At 46.4% G+C, this 19,199-nt stretch overlaps 1 protein-coding gene across 4 annotated transcripts in view; it reads right to left on the bottom strand.

The window, feature by feature from the left end:
* The window catches only part of CGNL1 (cingulin like 1), a 163,720-nt gene that overhangs the window by 10,131 nt on the left and 134,390 nt on the right, over positions 1 to 19,199 (bottom strand). For all 4 annotated transcript variants that reach the window (XM_081229529.1, XM_081229530.1, XM_081229531.1 and 1 more), the window contains 5 exons: positions 18,254 to 18,358; positions 12,868 to 13,020; positions 11,814 to 11,984; positions 8,170 to 8,331; positions 5,331 to 5,420 (listed from right to left, as the gene is read on the bottom strand). In XM_081229529.1, coding sequence (XP_081085655.1) covers positions 5,331 to 5,420; positions 8,170 to 8,331; positions 11,814 to 11,984; positions 12,868 to 13,020; positions 18,254 to 18,358 — 681 coding nt within the window. The remainder of the gene's footprint in view (positions 1 to 5,330; positions 5,421 to 8,169; positions 8,332 to 11,813; positions 11,985 to 12,867; positions 13,021 to 18,253; positions 18,359 to 19,199) is intronic.

The following is a 19,199-nucleotide window of genomic DNA, read 5'->3' as shown; positions in this document are numbered from 1 at the left end:
AGTCAAGGAAATTCTCCAGAGCAAGAGACGCTGAGCTGAGATCTCAGAGCTGAGTGGGAGGTCAGAGTCAGGCAGGGTGGGGACGGGGCAGGAAAAGAAGTGCAGCTCTCCTAGCCAGGGACCGCTAATGAGAAAAGGCAGGAGTTAAGAAAGAGGAAGGGGGCTTCCCTGGTGGCGCAGTGGTTGAGAGTCTGCCTGCCAATGCAGGGGACACGGGTTCGTGCCCCGGTCTGGGAAGATCCCACATGCCGCGGAGCAGCTGGGCCCGTGAGCCATGGCCGCTGAGCCTGCGCGTACGGAGCCTGTGCTCCACAATGGGAGAGGCCACAGCAGTGAGAGGCCCACGTACCGCAAAGAGGAAGGGAGCGCTGGAAGAATCGAGAGCACTGAGGTGGACACGCGGGGAGGCAAGGGGACTGATTAAGAGCTCAGGTGGCGAGGCAGACAGGGAGCAGTCACACAGGGCCCATTGTAATACTGTGACCACAGTGAACATGTGCATTGCACTTAACAAAGGAAGCCTGGAGCATTTTTATAGCATTATCTCATTTCATCCTCACAACCACCTGATGAGGTGGGTACTATTAACATCCCTAAGTACCCCTAGAGTCCAGGGGAGTTTGCAGATACAGGTGTGGAGACTGGGTGATGCCAGCTGAAGCCACAGGACAAATGAGCTCACCAAGGAGAAGTGCATGAAGAATGAGGAGAACCGTGCCCTGGGAAGGCCACCTTGCTCCACTTCGTTAGGGGAGGTATGGAGAAAACCAGGACACTGACCTGCTGCAAAGGCCCAGAAGGGCGAGGACAGAGGAAGATGCATCTAGGTTGGCCAGGAAGATGGCTCTGGGAGGCTCAGCATAGACGGGAGAGACAGGGAAGCCCCTCTTCTCTAGAACCGCAGCGTGACACATGACAGCTCTGAGCCGAGGGCTGAGGGGAGCTCAGGTAAGGGGTTTGCAAGACAGATGCCCACAGCTGTTAGCAGACCGAGGGGGAGAATCACCGAGGAGGAAACAGTTACAGGTGATGGACTGCAGCGGGACGGGAGTGTGACAGGAGACTGTCCAGGGAGGGAGGGAGGGAGGGATGCAGGCCCACGCTGCAGGCAGCACGGGAGTGGGAGAGAGCCCAGGAGAGGGACGGTAAGCCAGGGCTCGGGGCCCAGAAGGCAGCAGGAAGGGAAAGAGAAGAAGGGAAGGGAGATGATTTCCCCAAAAGTTAAGGGATAAGGAAGACCTGGAGGCTTGTCGAGAGAGAGGAAGAGAGAAAGAGAGAAGTTTAGTTGCTGGGGTGGGCGGGGTGAGGCCAAAATCCACCAGAAGGCAATAAAAGGCCGTGGGGGCAGAGGCCAGGGGCTCGTGGCAGCTGTACAGCAACTGCGTGAGGAGGCAGGCAGTGACTTCCACAGCTGTGCTCCAGGCCTGAGGAAGGAGGAGGGAAACAGAAAGAACCAAGAGCCCCTGGTGACAGGTGCAGAGTGACTACGAGTGTCCACGTCTAAGCCTCTTTAATCCTCCCAGGTCCCTCAGTGAAGGGCAAAACCTAGAAGTAGGAGGAGTTCTGGGGGGCCTTCGGAGCCTAAAAGGAAGAAGCACCTCCAGTGGCGTGAGGCAGAGAAGCGCTGGGGAGGGATTTAAAGATTGCCAAGGGGTCCACGGCGCTGGGCCCAGGCTGGGGTTCAGGACAAACTTAAAGAAGCGGCCATCGACCGAGGTCTTGCTCCCTCAGGGCTACTGACTGGAAATTCTGGATCCTGCCAGGAAATGAGCCTCGCAGTACAGAGGGGCACTCAGGAAACAGCATCCCGGAGGTCTCTGCGGGTTCAAGACCTCCCAGGAGCGCCCCAGGCAAATGTGAGTCTCCAAAGGAAAAACAAAGCAAAACAGTAATTATTTATACCCTACCACATCCCCTCAAAAGATGACTATTAGAAGGGAAGTGTAAAATAAATCAGAGTGAAGAACAGGAAGGAACAAATGTGAGACCATAAAACTTAACAGTTACTGTCACCGGACAGTCAATTTTCCTTCAATCTTTTGGCAAACATGATAGGCTTCCTTCAGTTCTTCAAAAAGGAGAGCCAGACCCTGAATTCTAAAATAAATACACCAGCTGTACACCTGAAACTAACACAAAATTGTTAATCAACTATACTCCAATATAAAATAAAAACTTAAAAAATAAATTAAGTGTGAAATAAACAAATTTTAAAAAAACACCATGTGGAGCCGTACACAAGGAATACCACGTGGTGCTATGGACAATACCCCCAAGGATGGGCTTCACCAAAACCCACAAGTGTTTCAGTCGACTCCCTCAATACTGTGATCCCCAGGAATGGCCCCATGACTTGTGAATATTCCAAATAAGACTCTTCTCACCCTGAGCCCACACTGGGAACAAAAAAAAAAAAGAGAGAGAGAGAGAGAGAGAGAGAGAGAGAGAGAGAGAGAGAGAGAGAGAGAGAGAGAGAAATGGCCTCTGGCTTAGCCAGCTTCCTCCTTTGGACCAGGGAAGTAAATCTGAAGCTGAGAAAACATTTCTTTATGTAAGCTTAGCGCTTTACGTTGCTGTTTACCCTTCATCTATATTAAGTAGACCAAACAAAAACCTTCCAGGCGAATTAAAAACAGAAGGGGAGCTGAAGGCAACAGTTATCACAGCTGGACTGAAAGAATGCTAAACCCTGAGCACGTTGATCGGAAATAACAGTATCAGATTCCAGTGGGTTTATGTCAGAGGCACCCGTGACCTGAGCCAGCTCTCAGGATTAGAAGCAGCTGCCTTCTGGGTTAATGAAAAGCCAGAGATATTTATGATCACTAATAATAATATTTAACCCCATCACCTGTGTTTACCATTGGGCTGTAAAGGGGTTGGTGAGCACACACTCTTGGCTAGTACTAAAAATGATACTCAGTCACAAGAAAGGAAAATTATTATTAACCAACTGTACACATTGGGTTTTTGAGTAGTCTTTACAATAGGAGGCAGTTCTGAGACCAGGATCATTTTAATTAAAGAAGAAAAAAAAAAAGAAAGAAAGGAATCCCATTCTGATCTTTCACGTGCTGACTGCAAAGCAGCCTTATTTCCCAGGCTCATATCCTGGTGGTTGCATCCCCCTGGTGCAGACTGAGGAGCAGGTGTGAGCCAGCCACTCGGGGGCAGTTCCTGAAAATGACTGCAGAAGCCTCCAACTTTATCCACTGGGATTTACCCTGCAGTTGCCAAGGCAACAGGGCAGCTCTCCTCTTGCCTGCTGGCTGCCTGGGTTGAACAAATGGTCTTTCCACTGGGCTGGGTTATCCTGGCCTCCGTGGCCAAGAGAACACCTCTCCATCTCGGCCCAGATCTACTGTTAACTGTAGGCACTCAGCCACCAGCAGTCACACAGCAGTGCCCAAGGAGCTAGAACATCAGCCTGTGGGACACATTTAGAACACCAAGCTGGGCCATCTGAATCCTGGACTCAGGAGGAGGGTCAGGAGAGGATCAGGTGGAAATAAATCCTCACTCATATTAAGAGACACTGTGGCATTATTTTTAAACTTGGGCACAGAGACCCAAACATTTGGGGTGTTTTTACCACCCTCACTGTCCGATGCTGGGATGATGGGAACAGGTGGGAGGTGGTGGGCTTTTGCTCCACGCTTCTTTCAAGCCTCGAGACCCTAAGCAGCCACTTAGCCTCATGAGCCCTGAAAACAACAAAAGAAAGCATGCAAGGCACGGGCACAGCACCCAGCACCTGGAGAACCCTCAGTAAGGACGGCAAATATCGTAAAGGGAAACGTGGTTTTAGAGGAAGGAGAGGAAAAAGGATTTCTCTGGATTTAAACAGACCAAAAGCCAGTAAAGCACCCACTATTTTAGTCAAATTTCCTTCAACTTTAAGAATATCCTGGGGGGTGCGATGAATTGGGAGACTGGGATTGACATATACACACTACTATGTATAAAATAGATAACTAATGAGAACCTACTGTACAGCACAGGGAACTCTACTCAGGGCTCTGTGGTGACCTAAATGGGAAGGAAATCCAAGAAAGAGGGGATATATGTATACATATAGCTGGTTCACTTTGCTGTACAGCAGAAACTAACACAACACCGTAAAGCAACTCTTCTCCAATAAAAATTAATTTAAAAAAAAAGAAAGAATATCCTGAGCTTGTATCTAAAAGGAAGGCCTTAGAAGGGCTGGGAACTTACAAAGAATGTTGCCAGCATTTAGTGAGCGTCAGATGTTAAGCACGAGAAAGTGGAAACAAACACATGAAAAGGATAGAATGTTTGATCTCACAACCGCCTCTCCTGTTCTCTGTCCCTGGAAACAGCCCAGCTGAGGCTTCATTCAGGCCCCCTTTCTCCTGCCCTTACTCCCATCCCCTTCGAGAACACTGTGTATGCTTCACTGTTCTGCTCAACGACCTTCCAGGGCTCCCCATTGCCTTCAGGGTACAGTCTTTTCAAAATCCCTCAACCTGCCTCTCCTGTTATTCCCTCACTGAAACCAGAAACCTAACCAAGCACAGCTCCAGAAAATGCTAAATAGACCCTACTTCCCAATCCTTGTTCACACCCTCCACCATATCTAGGATTCCTTTCCCATTCCTTACTTTGTCTAAATCTTACCCTTTCTGCAAAGCCAGCTCCGGGCCAGCCTTTCCCTAAGAACTCCCACTGTCACCCTCACTATCATGGTCTTTCCCTCCTTAGCTGCCTGACCCTTTCACTTGGCAATTTAGTACCCACTGCTTTTTCTTTTTTTTGCGGTACGCGGGCCTCTCACTGCTGTGGCCTCTCCCGTTGCGGAGCACAGGCTCCGGATGCGCAGGCTCAGCGGCCATGGCTCACAGGGCCAGCCGCTCCGCGGCATGTGGGATCTTCCCAGACCGGGGCACGAACCCGTGTCCCCTGCATTGGCAGGTGGACTCTCAACCACTGCGCCACCAGGGAAGCCCTGCTGGCAAAGTTCTTAAAGGAGAAGAATGCATATCATTTACTTCCCATGGCACTAATACAGTGGTAGCTACCAAATTTCACGATTGCTTGTTAAACTAATGATTCTTAGAGCCTCAGCTCTAAAAGCACTTTGCCTATTGTGACTAATACATTGTTATACATAACCACTCTGGAAACTTCCACTCTGTATGCTCCATGTTATATATTACACCTCCCTCTTAGTGATTGACCCCACCTTCCATCCTTTCCATCAGCCAGGGACTTTCTCTCCCTCCTCCAGCTGAATCCTCAGGTTTAACCTCTCACATTTCCTTTTTCATGCAGGATGATCCACTCACCACTCAACTACAGAACAGTACCTGTTCCCTGCCCCGAGTGATCCTCTCAGACAGCGAATCCGAGTTGTTTCTTTCTTCTTCCAGCTCCATCTCCAGTTGAGACACCTTGTCCTAAGAAAGAAGTCACAAACACAGCCTATTTAACTTGCACTGACCAAGGACTGCCCTGCGAAAGGACAACCCCAAGGGCAAATCAGAGCTGAACACCATGAATTAGAGCCTGGAGGAAAGATGTGTCTTTTTCTCATACTGTCCAAAGTACATCTTTTTAAAACTGTGTTTTATTGCTTTCATAATGTAAAATATAATTGTGCATCTAGAAAGTACATAAAAGGAGAAAAAAATATTACCCCAAACCCTAACAAGCACTGAGGATATTTTAGCATGTTTCCTTCAAGCCTTTTCTTTTTCCTTATGAATCAGTAATTTTACAAATATCTACCTAAGCTTAACAGGTATCTGTTAAAAAACAATGTGGAAACCAAGATATTGTCCAAGGCACACTCCCCTAAATACTCTAAACTCAGGACAATGTTCTTCCTCTCTCCTGCTCAGGGTTTCCAAGACCCTCAGGAATGGAGTCTAGAACAGCCTTTTGCATCTGACTTTTTCTTCTAGGGAACCTCATATACTTGGCACCATGCACTCCCAAATCCCCATCAGAGTAACATGAAGGCAGTGCCAGCCTATTCTGCTAAACCGAATATTCACAGAAGAATAGGAATTTCTATCTTCCTTAGCCTTCCCAATTTAACATCACTGAGTGTCAAGAGAAAAGTACTTCAAAGTAGCTTTGTGTACCAAAAAAAAAAAAAAAAAAAGAAAAAAAAGAGGCTTTGAACACAAACCACCCCACCTAGAACTGGGGGCTTGCGGGGTTTGTACATGTGTTTCTCCTGCCACCGGCCAACGTGTCATGTCTGGATTAAGTCAGAGCCACGAGCCAGACACACAAAAAGCAATCAGCATTACGAGTTTCTGTGTGAGCCTGCAGCATCTGTACATAAATATTGTCTCTGCGATTGTCAAAGTTGGCTGACAAGCCTCCGTATGCACCAAAAATAAAACAGAACTCGTGAATGACTAAATGTCTGTGAATGCCTTCCCTGTTGTGAGCGAAATCTACAGAGAACCCAGAAAGCTCTCTCTCCCAGGAGTCCAAAGTCCCAAAGACCAACTCAGAACAGCTGGGTCCTGCACCAAACTTCCTTATTTGTTCGGTGGTTCCTGACCCCTCCAAGGCCAGTGTCACTCAGAATCACCAAAGATCCACAAGTACCACATTTACATAGGACAGTCACCTGAGTTTCTGAGTTTACAGACAATCGCCTTTATTGAGAGAGCTCTTGAGTCTGAGAATTCATCTGTTAAGTGCTAGTAAAGGAACAAGCAAGATATTAGTCCCAGCAAGACAGTCTTGCCAGCCACCTCTTAGGGAGGAAGCACCCTTGGGTGTGCCTCACAGGGGTGGGGTCTTGAGAGCTGTTCATTTTATAATTAATGGAGAAATAGGTCAAATACTGCACAGGGGCAAATGAAGCTTAGCTATGCCATGGCTTCTACACCTTGAGTTAGTAAAAGGAAATGTTCTTTTTAGTCAGAATATTCTAGAAGGAGATGACCTGGCAACCCAATGTTTGCCTAAAAGCACCTCTTCGCAGGGCTCTCTTCTTGCCTATAATCTGTACTGTACAGAACCCAGCAGGAGACTTCAGGGGGTCAGGCCAAGGGTCATCACGCCAAAGGTTCTCACGTCACTGCCTGACGAGGTTTTAGCTTGTGTTTAACCAGATTGTTTGGGTCCTAGAATAATCACTTCCTAGTTACCTGGGTTGACCTTAGCTTGCCTTAAAATGACCTCCCCTAATGAGATTAGAACCAGGACATCAGCAAAATACACAGCAATCTTGAGGGGGAGGGGCACAACACCCTAACCAGGTAATTCTAAGCCTCTAAAAGGGCCCATCTAATAAAATCTTTAATGGTTGAAACATCACTCCCTGGATATAAACTGCTACTAAGTCCCCTGGAGGTTTTAAAAGTTATTTCTATTGACTTGTGAAGTTGAATCAGGAATTCCCCTGATTTTAAATTCCAGCTCTCTCTCCCTGGCCTTGAGCACTGTCTGATTTTTATCAAAACCTTGACAATGTTAACTTCTCCCATAGGTCTGGACTGATGTTAAGGTTCTTCCTGTCATTCTTGATAGGCTGTTCATATTTGGCTTCTATTACTTGATTCACATTTTTCTAACGTGTTGTATTTTCATTTTGTGAACAGCTCACCCCAGCTGGTGACTCCACTGAGAACTTTCTGATAGACTGTCTTGGACTATGTATACATGGTGTGTCCAAAAGTGACCTGAGCCGGTTTACTGCCAGCTTTGGCATAGCTGGATCATCTGTGAGGGAAAACGGGCCAGAATCAGGCAACAAAAGCGGAGCATGTGGTGCAAGAAATGAGTGCTTGGTGTCCCTAGGAGTTGGATGGTTTGGATGCAAGGCTTAGCCCTTCTCTAGATTCACAGCAGTCTTGTCTCCTTTGTAGTTGGAAACACCACCCAAAGCAACAAGCAGATAAAGAACTATCTATGTCCCCTTATGCAAAATCACCTGACTTCCTTTGGACTCTTGTTTTGCTTCCTCTTCAAGACAATGACGACACTACACTAAATTATTTCCCTCATTCCTTCCAGCTCTGATGTCTTATGAGTCTACAAACTACTAGCTTCTTCCTCAAATCAAGAAATGACTTTACTGTCTTGCTGTTCAAGAGAAAAAAAGCCAAAGACTTCCCAAAGGCTGAGGCATGCACGGAAAGTCTGCTTCCCTCGAGTCCCACACCAGCGCCGCCCACAAACCTCCAACTGCTTGATGAGTCGGCTTCGGTCATCCTTGAGGTGACTCTTGGCTTCCAGCTCGTACTCCAGGTCCTTGAGCGTCTGCTCCAGAAGCTGCCTTTTCGTGAGCGCTTCCTCCTGAGCTCTCTGGTAGTCCCGTAACTCTTCCTCCAACAGACGGGTCTGGAATGAGGAGGGGCTGGGGTGCTTATCTGGGCACGTCAGGAGCACAGAGATCTCGTCAATGTGCAGGCTGACCCCGAAGAGGACTGGGCAGCCCCCACACTCCACTGGGGTTCAGAAGCCCGTGAGCAAGTGCCACCTTCTTCTGGGCCTCAGTTTCCTCTTCTGTAAAAAGAAGCCGCTTTTCCAGCTACAGAGAGCAACCCATTGGGTTATAAATTCAATTCAGTAGATATTGGCTAGCGTTAAACATAACAGAAAAAAGTATCAGAGTAGTACAAGCAAATATTGTTTTGTGAAACTTTTCTACTAGATATTCATATACTTGTATGGATGCATGTATTACTGGGTTACGAGGCAAGATGCCTTTCTTACTGTAGGTCATGGCCGAAGATACCCGAAAGCCCTTGAACTAAGTAAGCGCCTCCCAGAGTGTAATCTATCACCCACATGTATCAGGCTCCTCTCAACAGAGGTTTAAAGCTGGGGGAAAATAAAAGCTAAAATCATGACCCCAAAGCAACCTGCAGGCACAAAATCTATTAATATAAACATGTAAATTAAGTGAAAACCACTACTCTCTAGAAGAATGTTATCAGTTGTCATAATTTACAGTGTTTTGTTCCTCCACAAGGTGGCACTGAACTAATAGCTTTGAAGAAAGTGCAACCGACAGCTTGATTCGCAAGGGGTTGTCTGTGTTTTCCGCTCCTCTGGAATCTCCCCAAGGGAACTAGGCAACTCAGCAAACAGAAGGTACTCCTTAAACATCTCTGTGGATTGATCGGGTGAAGCCTGAGGCTGTCTGTTTTGTTCTCAACTTCCTTCCCCCCTGGAGGTGGTATAGGGTAGCAGGTGAAAGTACAGTCATAGCAATTGAATACACCAAGGGTTAATTTCCTTCAGGGAGTATATGATAGCAAGTGGCAAACTTCATTAAAGAGTACCAGACTTTGGGGGTGATCTTCATGGAAAAGTTGGGAAAGTCTCAAAGATACTCTTTTTGGGGACCCAACAGGTTAGGCTACTTTAGGAAGCCCAGAGGGAAGACTAGGAACTGTGTTTCTCTCCTGGAGGCTGATAGGAACACCTGAAATTTCTAGGAAAACAGCAGTCTTAAAGAAGACATCTCCAGATAAAGACCCTAGTCTGGTTTCGGTGGTGACTGAGTGAAAGCACAAAGTGAAAATCATCCCATGGAAAAAGGATGACGAGACATTCTTTGGATACAGAGGTACTCCAGAGCATGAAAAAAAATCTCTCCAAAAAAAAAAGTCTTTAAAAAAAATTCTCTGTTTTCCTGATTTGCAATATTGGGATAAACATAAAACCTACCTTAAAAAGCTGTCGTGAGACTCAAATGAGATAATACCCCCAAAAGAACATGGGGTTTTAGAGTCAGAAAGACTGACAGGTAATGGTACAGCTCACCCTTCCTTCCCCAATGCCCAGCACATTCCTACCTTCCGATGCCCATCTAGCAAGGGCTCTACATACCAAGAGTATTCAATAATGATATGCACAAGAGAATAGTACAGTGTCTGGAATCATGAGTAAGTAAATAACTTCTGAACCTACTAGTGCTACCTTTAAGTAGTTGAAGCTGCTCTTTGCTAAGTGGGATTTAGAAAATAAACTGAACAGTGAACTCTAAGTCTTAATTCTCTAACGAAGACCTTCATCAGAACTTTTCTAGCTCTATGCCAAAGTCAAAAGAGGTAAAATGCCTATTTCTCTCAAAGCAAAGGAGGCAGTACTACAGCACTTAGGGTGGATGGACCCTTGCAGCTTTTTTATTTACTGAGAGCTTTAACTCAGCTCAACCAAAATGTGGTGGAGGGTGGTGAACAGAGTTGAGCTTGAGTTTCTCAAGGATCCCAAGTGACCTTGGCGTATTAATTCATTTTTGTTTTAAACGACTCCATGACTTCACCATCCTGACTTAGGGTGGTGTCTAACTGCAGTTTCCTTCTAGACTGATGAGGTGTCTGTTTCTGCCATGCAAATGGAAATAGTGTCTCACAGGGCTAGACCACTGAGAAAATCTAGGAAGTGCCGTCTCTGTTTTCATCATAAGGAATCCTTTTTGGAATTACTGCCATTTTACAAACAACACTGGTCTCTATCTGGCCTTAACTAATCTCTCTGGATCTGTTTCCTTATCTAACTAGAGGGTTGCTAAGGTTCCTTCCTATCCGAAGATTCTAGCAGAGTAATAATTATACAAAAACCAAGGGAAAGCACTTTACAGGGGTCACCATGACACTGATTTCCTGCATACCAGGTGTTTGTTTGCATTCTGGCAAATATCAGAATCCTCCCACCCAATTGCTGTAGAAATGATTCTTCTTCAGTGCCAGAGAACTATGCTGTCGATATGCTAATTTCACTTCTTACTAGGAGTCCTGTATCCTAAGACCCTAAACCAGAGGGGATCTGTTACCAGGGTCCTTTCAGAAGTATTCTAGAGGCCTGTAATAAATATCCATTGTTCTTTCACACAGTTTCAGTGCTGACTCATGGGCGACCTTCCTTTGATCATCAAAGATAATAAGAGTTTGTTTTTTAAAGAAAAATTTGTTTTCCTGTGGAATCTTAGTGCTCTTGGCACTGCTTATGAAAAAAAAGCAAGCTTTAGAATTAAAAAAAAACAGAAAACTAATATCAGTGTCCAGGATATACAGACCCTCTGCCATACAGTCTCACATGTTACCTCATTTAATTATTAAATCATTATTATTTTGTATACTTTTAAAGAGGGAGAAACAGATGCTCAGAAAATTGGGGTAACTTGCTCAAGGTCATCCAGCTGGCAAGAGCCAGAGCAGAAATCAGCTTACACTGTACTTGCGTTTTAGAGCCTTCAGCTTTCCATTAAAATAATCCAAAACATTCCCTTGGTTATACACAGTTCTTCAGAAGTCCAGACTGAAGGAAGCTAACATTTGGGTTACTTTGCTCTATTATTCTTAACTATAAAGCCAAGAATATGTTTTAATAATTTCAGTACTCATAAATTCCTGAAGATTTCTGTTTGTCTCCATTAGTGTTGTTCTGAAACTCTTACCCACCACTCCCACGGCAATGAAAGTCTATATATATAATTTTAAACGAATGGCAAAAAAAAAAAAATTAGTTATTATAATCCCTGTTCTAAGATTAAATTAAAACAATGATACATATAAATCATTTAGACACAGCTGGGCACACTACTGGTGCTCCACCAATGGCAGCTAAGCTTTTTACGCAGATCTTGGATTAATCACGAAAATGGTCAAACTAAAGCTGTGTCCATTTAACCTCAGAGGCCCTGGGTCCTCTGTGTCTTAGAATGCCATCTGCCCCAAAGTAACCATCCCGAGAATCAAGCACAAACGCTGCCTTAAGAATCTACCCCAAGCCTCTCCTAGAAGAGTTTCAGAGCAGTCTTGAAGGATATTCTGAACACGGGTAAACCAGGAACTGCTCTGGCCAGGCATTACCTCATCCTGCATTTTCATGGCAGTCAGACGGGACTTCTCTGCCTCTAGAGTTTTCTCCTTCAACTGCCTTTGCATTTCTGCAAGTTCCCTGCGATTCTTCTCCTTGTATTCATCCAGCTGGTTCTGGAGCTCCAGCGTTGATGTGCGGGACACCCCAACAATGTCAGCCATCTGGAAGAAGTGACACGGGTGAGAGCCCACCCTGTGATGCTCCATCTGGGGCCGGGGAGCTAGGTTTGCGTCCCAGCTCAACACGTCTCGTCTGCTTTCTTCCGTAGCGCCCCACCCCAAAGACTGCAAAGCACCTGGTCGTGATCTGCCCAGGATTAGTCTCCTCTAACTTGGAAGTAGCACGGAGGTGTGAACAAGCACATCCTCTGGAGCTAGATCCATGGTCCTGGGTCACATCCTTGCTCCGCCACTTACCAGCTACATGGCTGGGGCATTACCTACTCTCTCTGGGCCTCTGCAGTGTACTCATTAAAAATACTGAAACCATAATCTTTACCTTGCAGGGCTGTTGTCAAGATTAAAACAATACATAGAGACGGAATTCTAGTTAGATACAAAACAGCCGGTAAATGACTGGCACACAGTAGTTGTCAAAAAAAAATGCAGATATTCAGGGTGGCTCCATCAGCTCTGTGCCTTTTCCCTTCTGGGTGTTTTAGGGCAGCGGAGCAGCAACTACTGGGCTTTAAAACTGCCTTTCATACTCCTGCACAAGAAAGAGAGGTGCAAGTGCACAGATTACGCACGAAGACAGAGGTTCTGATTCAGGTAACATCTGTGAAGTCTGCACTGACATGCCAGGCTTCTTTGGGCAGCTGTTGAGAGGAGCTGGGCCCAGGATCCAGAGGGCATTTTCTAAACCAGTTCCCCTGTGACTGGGATTATCAACAAGTCCGCAGAGCTGCTTCCCGGGAGCTGCAAATCCCTGACACATGTGTGCTGAGACACACTGCAGGTCTCCTCAGCTCTATGAGGCCCTTACGGGGGGCTGGGTGCCACGCCCTCTCCCTCCTCCTCTCCCTCCCCTCTTCCTACCCCTCACCTCCTTCTGCAGTTTCTCGATGGTCTTGTCAAGGTGCCATCGCTCGTTCTCCATCTCACTCTTCAGTCTCCTTAACTGCTCCTTCTGCTGGGTCTCATCTTTTAGCTTCTCAGACAACTGCCTCTGCTCCTGGGTGGCCTGACTCAGATTTCTCTGCAGATGGCAGGGAAAGGACAGTGCTATCACCTGCCTACCAGGTCAGCCACAGAAACAGGTGGCAGGGGGAGTTTCACAGCCACACCACAAAGCAATCAGACCTGCTACGTCAGTGATAAGGAAAAGGACCTAAATAAAGCCATCACAGAGACACAAGGACATTGTCAGCTCTGCAATCCAGGGACCAAGACGCAAAGTGGATTTGACCAAAGACATACGCAGGAAGGAAGGGTGGACGAAGGAGGCATTACAGAAGGTACAGAAAACGGCCAAGGCTGCTGCAGGTGGTGATGCAGGACAGTGTCCAAAAACCTGACAGAACTCATGCTTGAAAGCTGAGGTAAAGTTATACATTAGACAAACTTAAACCCAGGTGGCAATTGACATCCTGTGATAGATAGCATGGCACCTAATGTTCGAGCATTTTCTCTGCTATGCAGATGATTCTCACAATTAAAAGAGCTAAAAATGAATCTATAAGAAAAAAGAACATTATCCCATGGGCCACTTGGGTAGGGGGAGTTATAATCAACAGAATCCATGGGTTGGGCTCACTCACACATAGAAGGAAAGGAATGTGGCAATCCACAAGCTGATGAACCTGATGGACAGAAGGTATTAAATGGAAGAAACACGAGTCAGGAAAAGTACAAACGAGTGGTTATTTAGTGAATCAGCACCAAATACTAGTACTTCTTATAAAATGTACCATCTTGGGTGCAATGTTTCCCCTGGGTTCCTCTGAGGCTCTCATCTCACAACATTATACAGACTGATGTCCTTTACGTAAAAATCATGCAACTCTAAAAAGAAAAAAAAAAGAAAATCCTAACATATCTTAGGAAGATGATAGTGGCTTCTTTAAACGGCTGAGTGTTAAGGCCTTTGGCATGAGGCTATCACGAAGGGGCACAGCTCAGAATGGGGGAACATGACCCAAACAGGAGCTAGATCATAAGAAAAATGTTACCAGGCTCTGAGGGCTGAATGTGGGTTAGTACAAGTACTGCTGAGGACCTACTCAGTCTTGTGTCCCTGCAGAGGCTGTATAAGGACAATGGTTATATTTGTACAGTGCTTAACAGTTTACAAGCTGCTGTCACGTGCAGTAACTCAGGCGTTGTGAAACCACTCACAAAGCACTTCAGGCACTCCTGGTTTGCAAAGCTTTGGAACAGCTCTGCTGGCCAGCCACATGGCCTGGGGCCAAAAAGCCACCTGTGGAGGGCTGCGCTCAAAGAAACAGCCAGCACAGCCGGGCTGCTGAAGTTGATTGCTGCAGGGAACCAATGTCAACAAAAGCAGTTGGGGAAAGAGGGTGGTAAAAGAAAGGTAATCGGGAGTTCAGTGGGGGGCAATTAGCAGGAGTGAGTCCAGCTGGACACACACCAGAGGGAGGGTCAACCCCCGGGACTTGTGTCTGTGGTTGATTTAGCGGTGTTGGGGGCAAAAAGCAGCACACAGGGTAAGGTAAGCAAGGTATGGTTGGTTCCTTCATGTGGGAGAAAACTCTCAGGAACATGTATCTCAAAATGTCAATTCTTGAACAAAAACAAATACAGAAGGACATCAACACCTTCCCATAGAACCGCCAGGATCCAGCTCAACCCCTGCCCCTACAGATCCCCCAGCCTCTCTTTTTCTTCCGTCTGGATCCCAATCCCAGGGGCCCCAGGCCAGCAGACAAGCCAGCCTCGGCTCCATTCAACCTCCACGTGGTGAGTGCACTTCTGTTTCACCCTTGGCTCGGGGAGGGCTCCCCTACCACCCCCCAACACTGGCTCTGCTCTCCTGTCACTGGAGACACCCCAGACTCCCCCACTCTGAGCCTGGGGCCTGGCCAACACCCCCGTCCCAAACACACATTTGCCTAGAATAGTAATTTCACTAAATTATTTTTAAAACATTTCTTGCATGCTTGCCTCTATTGCAGGGTAGTAGATCCGTAAAGGCAAGAAATAGATGTTCTATCTCAGTATGCCTCACAGTCCAGATTCTCTATTAGGCATATGATACAAACTCAGTGGCTGAGGATTAACACCTATCCCCAAAAGTGATCTAAAGATTTCTTATATCAGAATCACCGGGCAAGGGTGGTGGACTGCTTACATAAAATGCAAAATCTAGCCTGTTTGGATGGAATCACAATTTTTCTTAGAGTGGGGCCCACACATTTGCATTTGAAAGTTGCTCAGATCGTTCTAACGTACTCTACAGTTTAGAAATGCTGGTTAAACAATGCGCTGCCTCTTCAGTGATTCAAGAAATGTGCTCCAATATGTCCATGCTGAGAAAATATGTCCCAAATTCACACGAAAAGCAGCCAACTTGGCAACTTCGCATTTAGGAGTTAGGTGTGAAACGCTCTATAGCTACAGTGACTGTATTTCCAAGACCAGCCAGACAAGGCCATTGACTAACACTGGGACAAAAATTTGAGGAAAACTGATCAGGTCGGAGAATCCAAAACACAAGGTTGGTGGACGTATAGTGAGTGCCCTTGAGCTTGGGGACCATTATCTCATTGGATGCAAAGCCTTTCACTATACGGCTGAGCAAGGTCCCGATTAGTCCGTATTAACAATAACCAAGTGGCAGGTGAGCCGAAGCACTTAAAGGAATGAGAGGCTTGATCAGAAGGAAGTCAGTCTCCTCAGAGCCCATGCCACACATTAGCCGTGGACCGTGACAAGCATGGGGGCTTTCTCCTTCTCTGGTCTCAATACACAGAAGCCCACTAGGGTGGGAGGTGCAGGCATACAGAGTATATATTATTATCCCTCCCTGAAGGAAAGAACTATGGCTTCCCCATCTGCAGAAGCCATTTCTCAAGGGAATCAGAGACATCTTTGCCATGAATGCAGTTCAAGTAGATCTACACAGCGGCACAACCCTCAACCAAGTGGTAGGGCTGAAGCAAACCAAGAATGGCATCCCCTTTAAGAACCTCTGCCACTGTCTGACTGAGTCATAATAAATCAGACCTAAGTTCACATGGTCTTCAGCTACTATGTAAAGAAATATATTTATCATCCACCAAGATGCAACAGATTGCTAAAGGCACAAAGATTTTGAAATGTAAAATGCTTATGTGAGGGGGAAAAAAAAACTGCTACTCTCTCCTCTTACTCTAAGGGTTAAGCTCCCTTCGGTTGCCAGCTTTGGGAGAAGCATGCAGAAGAAGTTATCGAACTAAAGGAATGACTATCTGGTTCCCAAACTGAGAAAAAGCAAAGTATTTTTGAGTGATGGTGCACTTTTCATAGCACGACTTTTTTTGTTTTTTGTTTGAAGATTTTTTTTGATGTGGACCAGTTTTAAAGTCTTTATTGAATTTGTTACAACATTGCTTCTGTTCTATGTTTTGGTTTTTTGACTGCAAGGCATGTGGGATCTTAGCTCCCCGAATGGGGATCAAACCCACACCTCCTGCATTGGAAGGCGAAGTCTTAACCACTGGACCGCCAGGGAAGTCCCTCATAGCACTGCTTTTGAGACCAGATAATTGAGATAATGATGGTGAGACTGTTGGACCCTCTTAAAATTCTTGCTGGATTATGTTGCCAGCGGCTAGCACAGCCACGCGCTGCACGAAGCATCCTCCCCATCTCAGCACCACTGGGAAAACAGGCCTGAACAAAAAGTAACAGGTCAGGGATAATTTCCAAGGCAAGGATGGTGAGCCAGAGGTGGGGGGTGGGTGGCGATTACATGAAGATCTTTAGACCTTGAGGCCATCATCTGTTGTCTCCGCTGAATTAGCTTTGAGTTGCAGATTCACAGCTGCTGAACCACTTCCTTCTGTGTGAAACTTTCTGGTTTGACCAAAAGATGATAAAGACAGAGCCTGTAATAGCTGCACCAAGTGCCTGGTGTGGATGTGACACAAAGGCGCACACTTCTGCCCCTGAAGAGTACAAATGTTTTTCCTCTTTCTGTGCCCAACTAGCTCGGAGATTTAAACCCTGCACTTTGGCTGCTGGGTTGTAGCCATCACAAGCCTTAAACAGCAGCACAGTGAAACTGCCATCCACACAAAATCAACCAAACAAGAGTTAGTAACAAAGACCTAGATTTAAAGAAAGAAAGAAAAAGAAATCCAAAGCAAGGACAGTCAGACACCAAAATGGGGAAAAGACAGGGCTTTACTGCATGCAAAAACAAGGTCTCTGTCCAAAGCAAGAGAGAAGGTGCAGATTTGGGGGTGAGAGCTCCTGAGTCGTGGCTGACCTGAGTGGACCCTAGTACAAGCAGGTTCCCCTCCCCTAGCCCCAGGGAGTTGAAGCTGTATATGAAAAGAGAGCTGCAATTAGGCATTTTTAACTATGAATCCTGAGCTAGCTCCTGACACTTTCCATGTGCCCCTCCCCGACCTATCCTTACAGACAAGCAAGTCCTAAGGGAAAACTTTAACAGCCTCCTCTAAGACAACTGCTCAGAAGCACTGGCTTTTACCTCCTCCTAAGCTCGCCTGAGGGATGCTTGATGCTGCTGGTTCTTTAAAACCCCAGAGCAGGTAGAAGGAAGGACACACCTGGATCACGCTGAGATCACTGTGCAAAGTCTATTTAGAACCTCAGTGCATTCAGTGCAGACTTTTTTTTTTTTAAAGAATGTACTTCAGGCTTTCTAACCTTCAAATGGGAAAACCTAATTTTCCAGGAACCTGCCTATTTTGAATAGAGATAGCTATCTAGTTTCAAGGAAATGACTTCCTCCTGCTCTTTTTAATAGCCATCTTGGAGGACTGCACTCTGAGCCAGAGGAGAAAGGAAATTGGCTCCTGCCACAGAGCCGACTCTACACTGCCTTGGGGACCAATTCTGGCGGCCTTCCTCACACAATTCATATTTTATCTTTGGAAAGCTGTCAGGCTCTTTAACGTCTAGAGCAGGATTTCTCAACCTTGGCACTACTGACATTTGGGTAATTCACTGCTATGGGGACTATCCTGTGCATTGTAGGATGTTTAGCAGCATCCCTGGCCTCCACCCACTAGATGCCAGTAGCATCTCCCCAGTTGTGACAATCAACCATCTCTAGACATTGCCAAATGTCCCCCAGTTAAGAACCACTGGTCCAGATAGATAGTCTGAAGTCCAGGACAGTTATTATTATGAAAGGAGCTGCCTGGAAGGACAGGACCAATGGCAATCTGTACATGTCCCTCCGAGTTTGCTTCTTGAGTTTCCTCTGTGGGGGATTAAAGACAACAGCCCTCAGTGTTTACCTGAGCATCTTCCAGCTCACTCTCCAGGGCCCTTCTGGCTGACGCTGCTTCTTTTTCTTCCTTTCTTGCATGCACAAGGGCCTCCTCTAATTGCCGAGCTTCTCCCTACAATGAAACATGGGGTCAGTGTACTTTCAGATGTGTGCTATGCCTAGGAAGCTGACTTGGTGGCATGAAAGGCATGCAGGGGACATCCACAGACACAGCCAGCAGAGGCTGCAGTCACAGTGCACCTGTCATGGGCCCACGACAGCACACAACAGCCGTACAGATGTATGTGCCTGTCTGCAGCTCCATACTTAACCAGAGGTGAACGTCCACAGCAAGCATCTGAGATGATTTTAGGGGAAATACAAATATCCACCCTTAGCACTGGAGCTTCAGAAACAACAGGTATTGAATGGACTCAAGCACACAGTTTTAGAAAAGCTTTTCAGGTGATTCTGATGGATGACCATTTGGGGAAGCTCTGTGAGAATACACCTCCCCTTTACATTTCTCCTGTCCCTTTTTAGTGTCAGCTGCCATTTCTCACAGCCGTCAGTACGTGTCTCTTGCTAACAGCCTCCCACTTCTAGAGATCTGGCAAACCAGATAATTGGTTTGTTAAGACTTGCGTGACTTCAGACACCGTCAACCAACTGTTAAAAAAAGAATAAACAGTCACGAGTGAGAATGGGCCCGACGGTGGTGTTAAGATGGCCTTTTTGGGTGTTCGGAGGCCTCTGCTCAGTGTCAAAAGGTTGAGCACATCTGATGTCTGGGCAAACGGGGACTCCTGTGCCTGTACCTGTGCTTCCCACCCTGACTCCGTCAGCCCCGTTCCAGGCCGCCCTAGAAGCCCATCTCCCATTACTGCCATGCAGAGAGGAACAAAAGCGACGGGTTACAGAGAGGAGATGATCACGCTTGCCTTGACCTTTCCTACTCCATTATGATAATAAAT

The sequence above is a fragment of the Mesoplodon bidens genome (assembly GCF_964165515.1).
Source record: "Mesoplodon bidens genome assembly, chromosome: 3".
Classification (NCBI taxonomy): Eukaryota; Metazoa; Chordata; class Mammalia; order Artiodactyla; family Ziphiidae; genus Mesoplodon; species Mesoplodon bidens.
The sequence above is the reverse complement of the archived record's forward strand: the minus strand, read 5'-3'. Positions and strand labels throughout refer to the sequence as shown.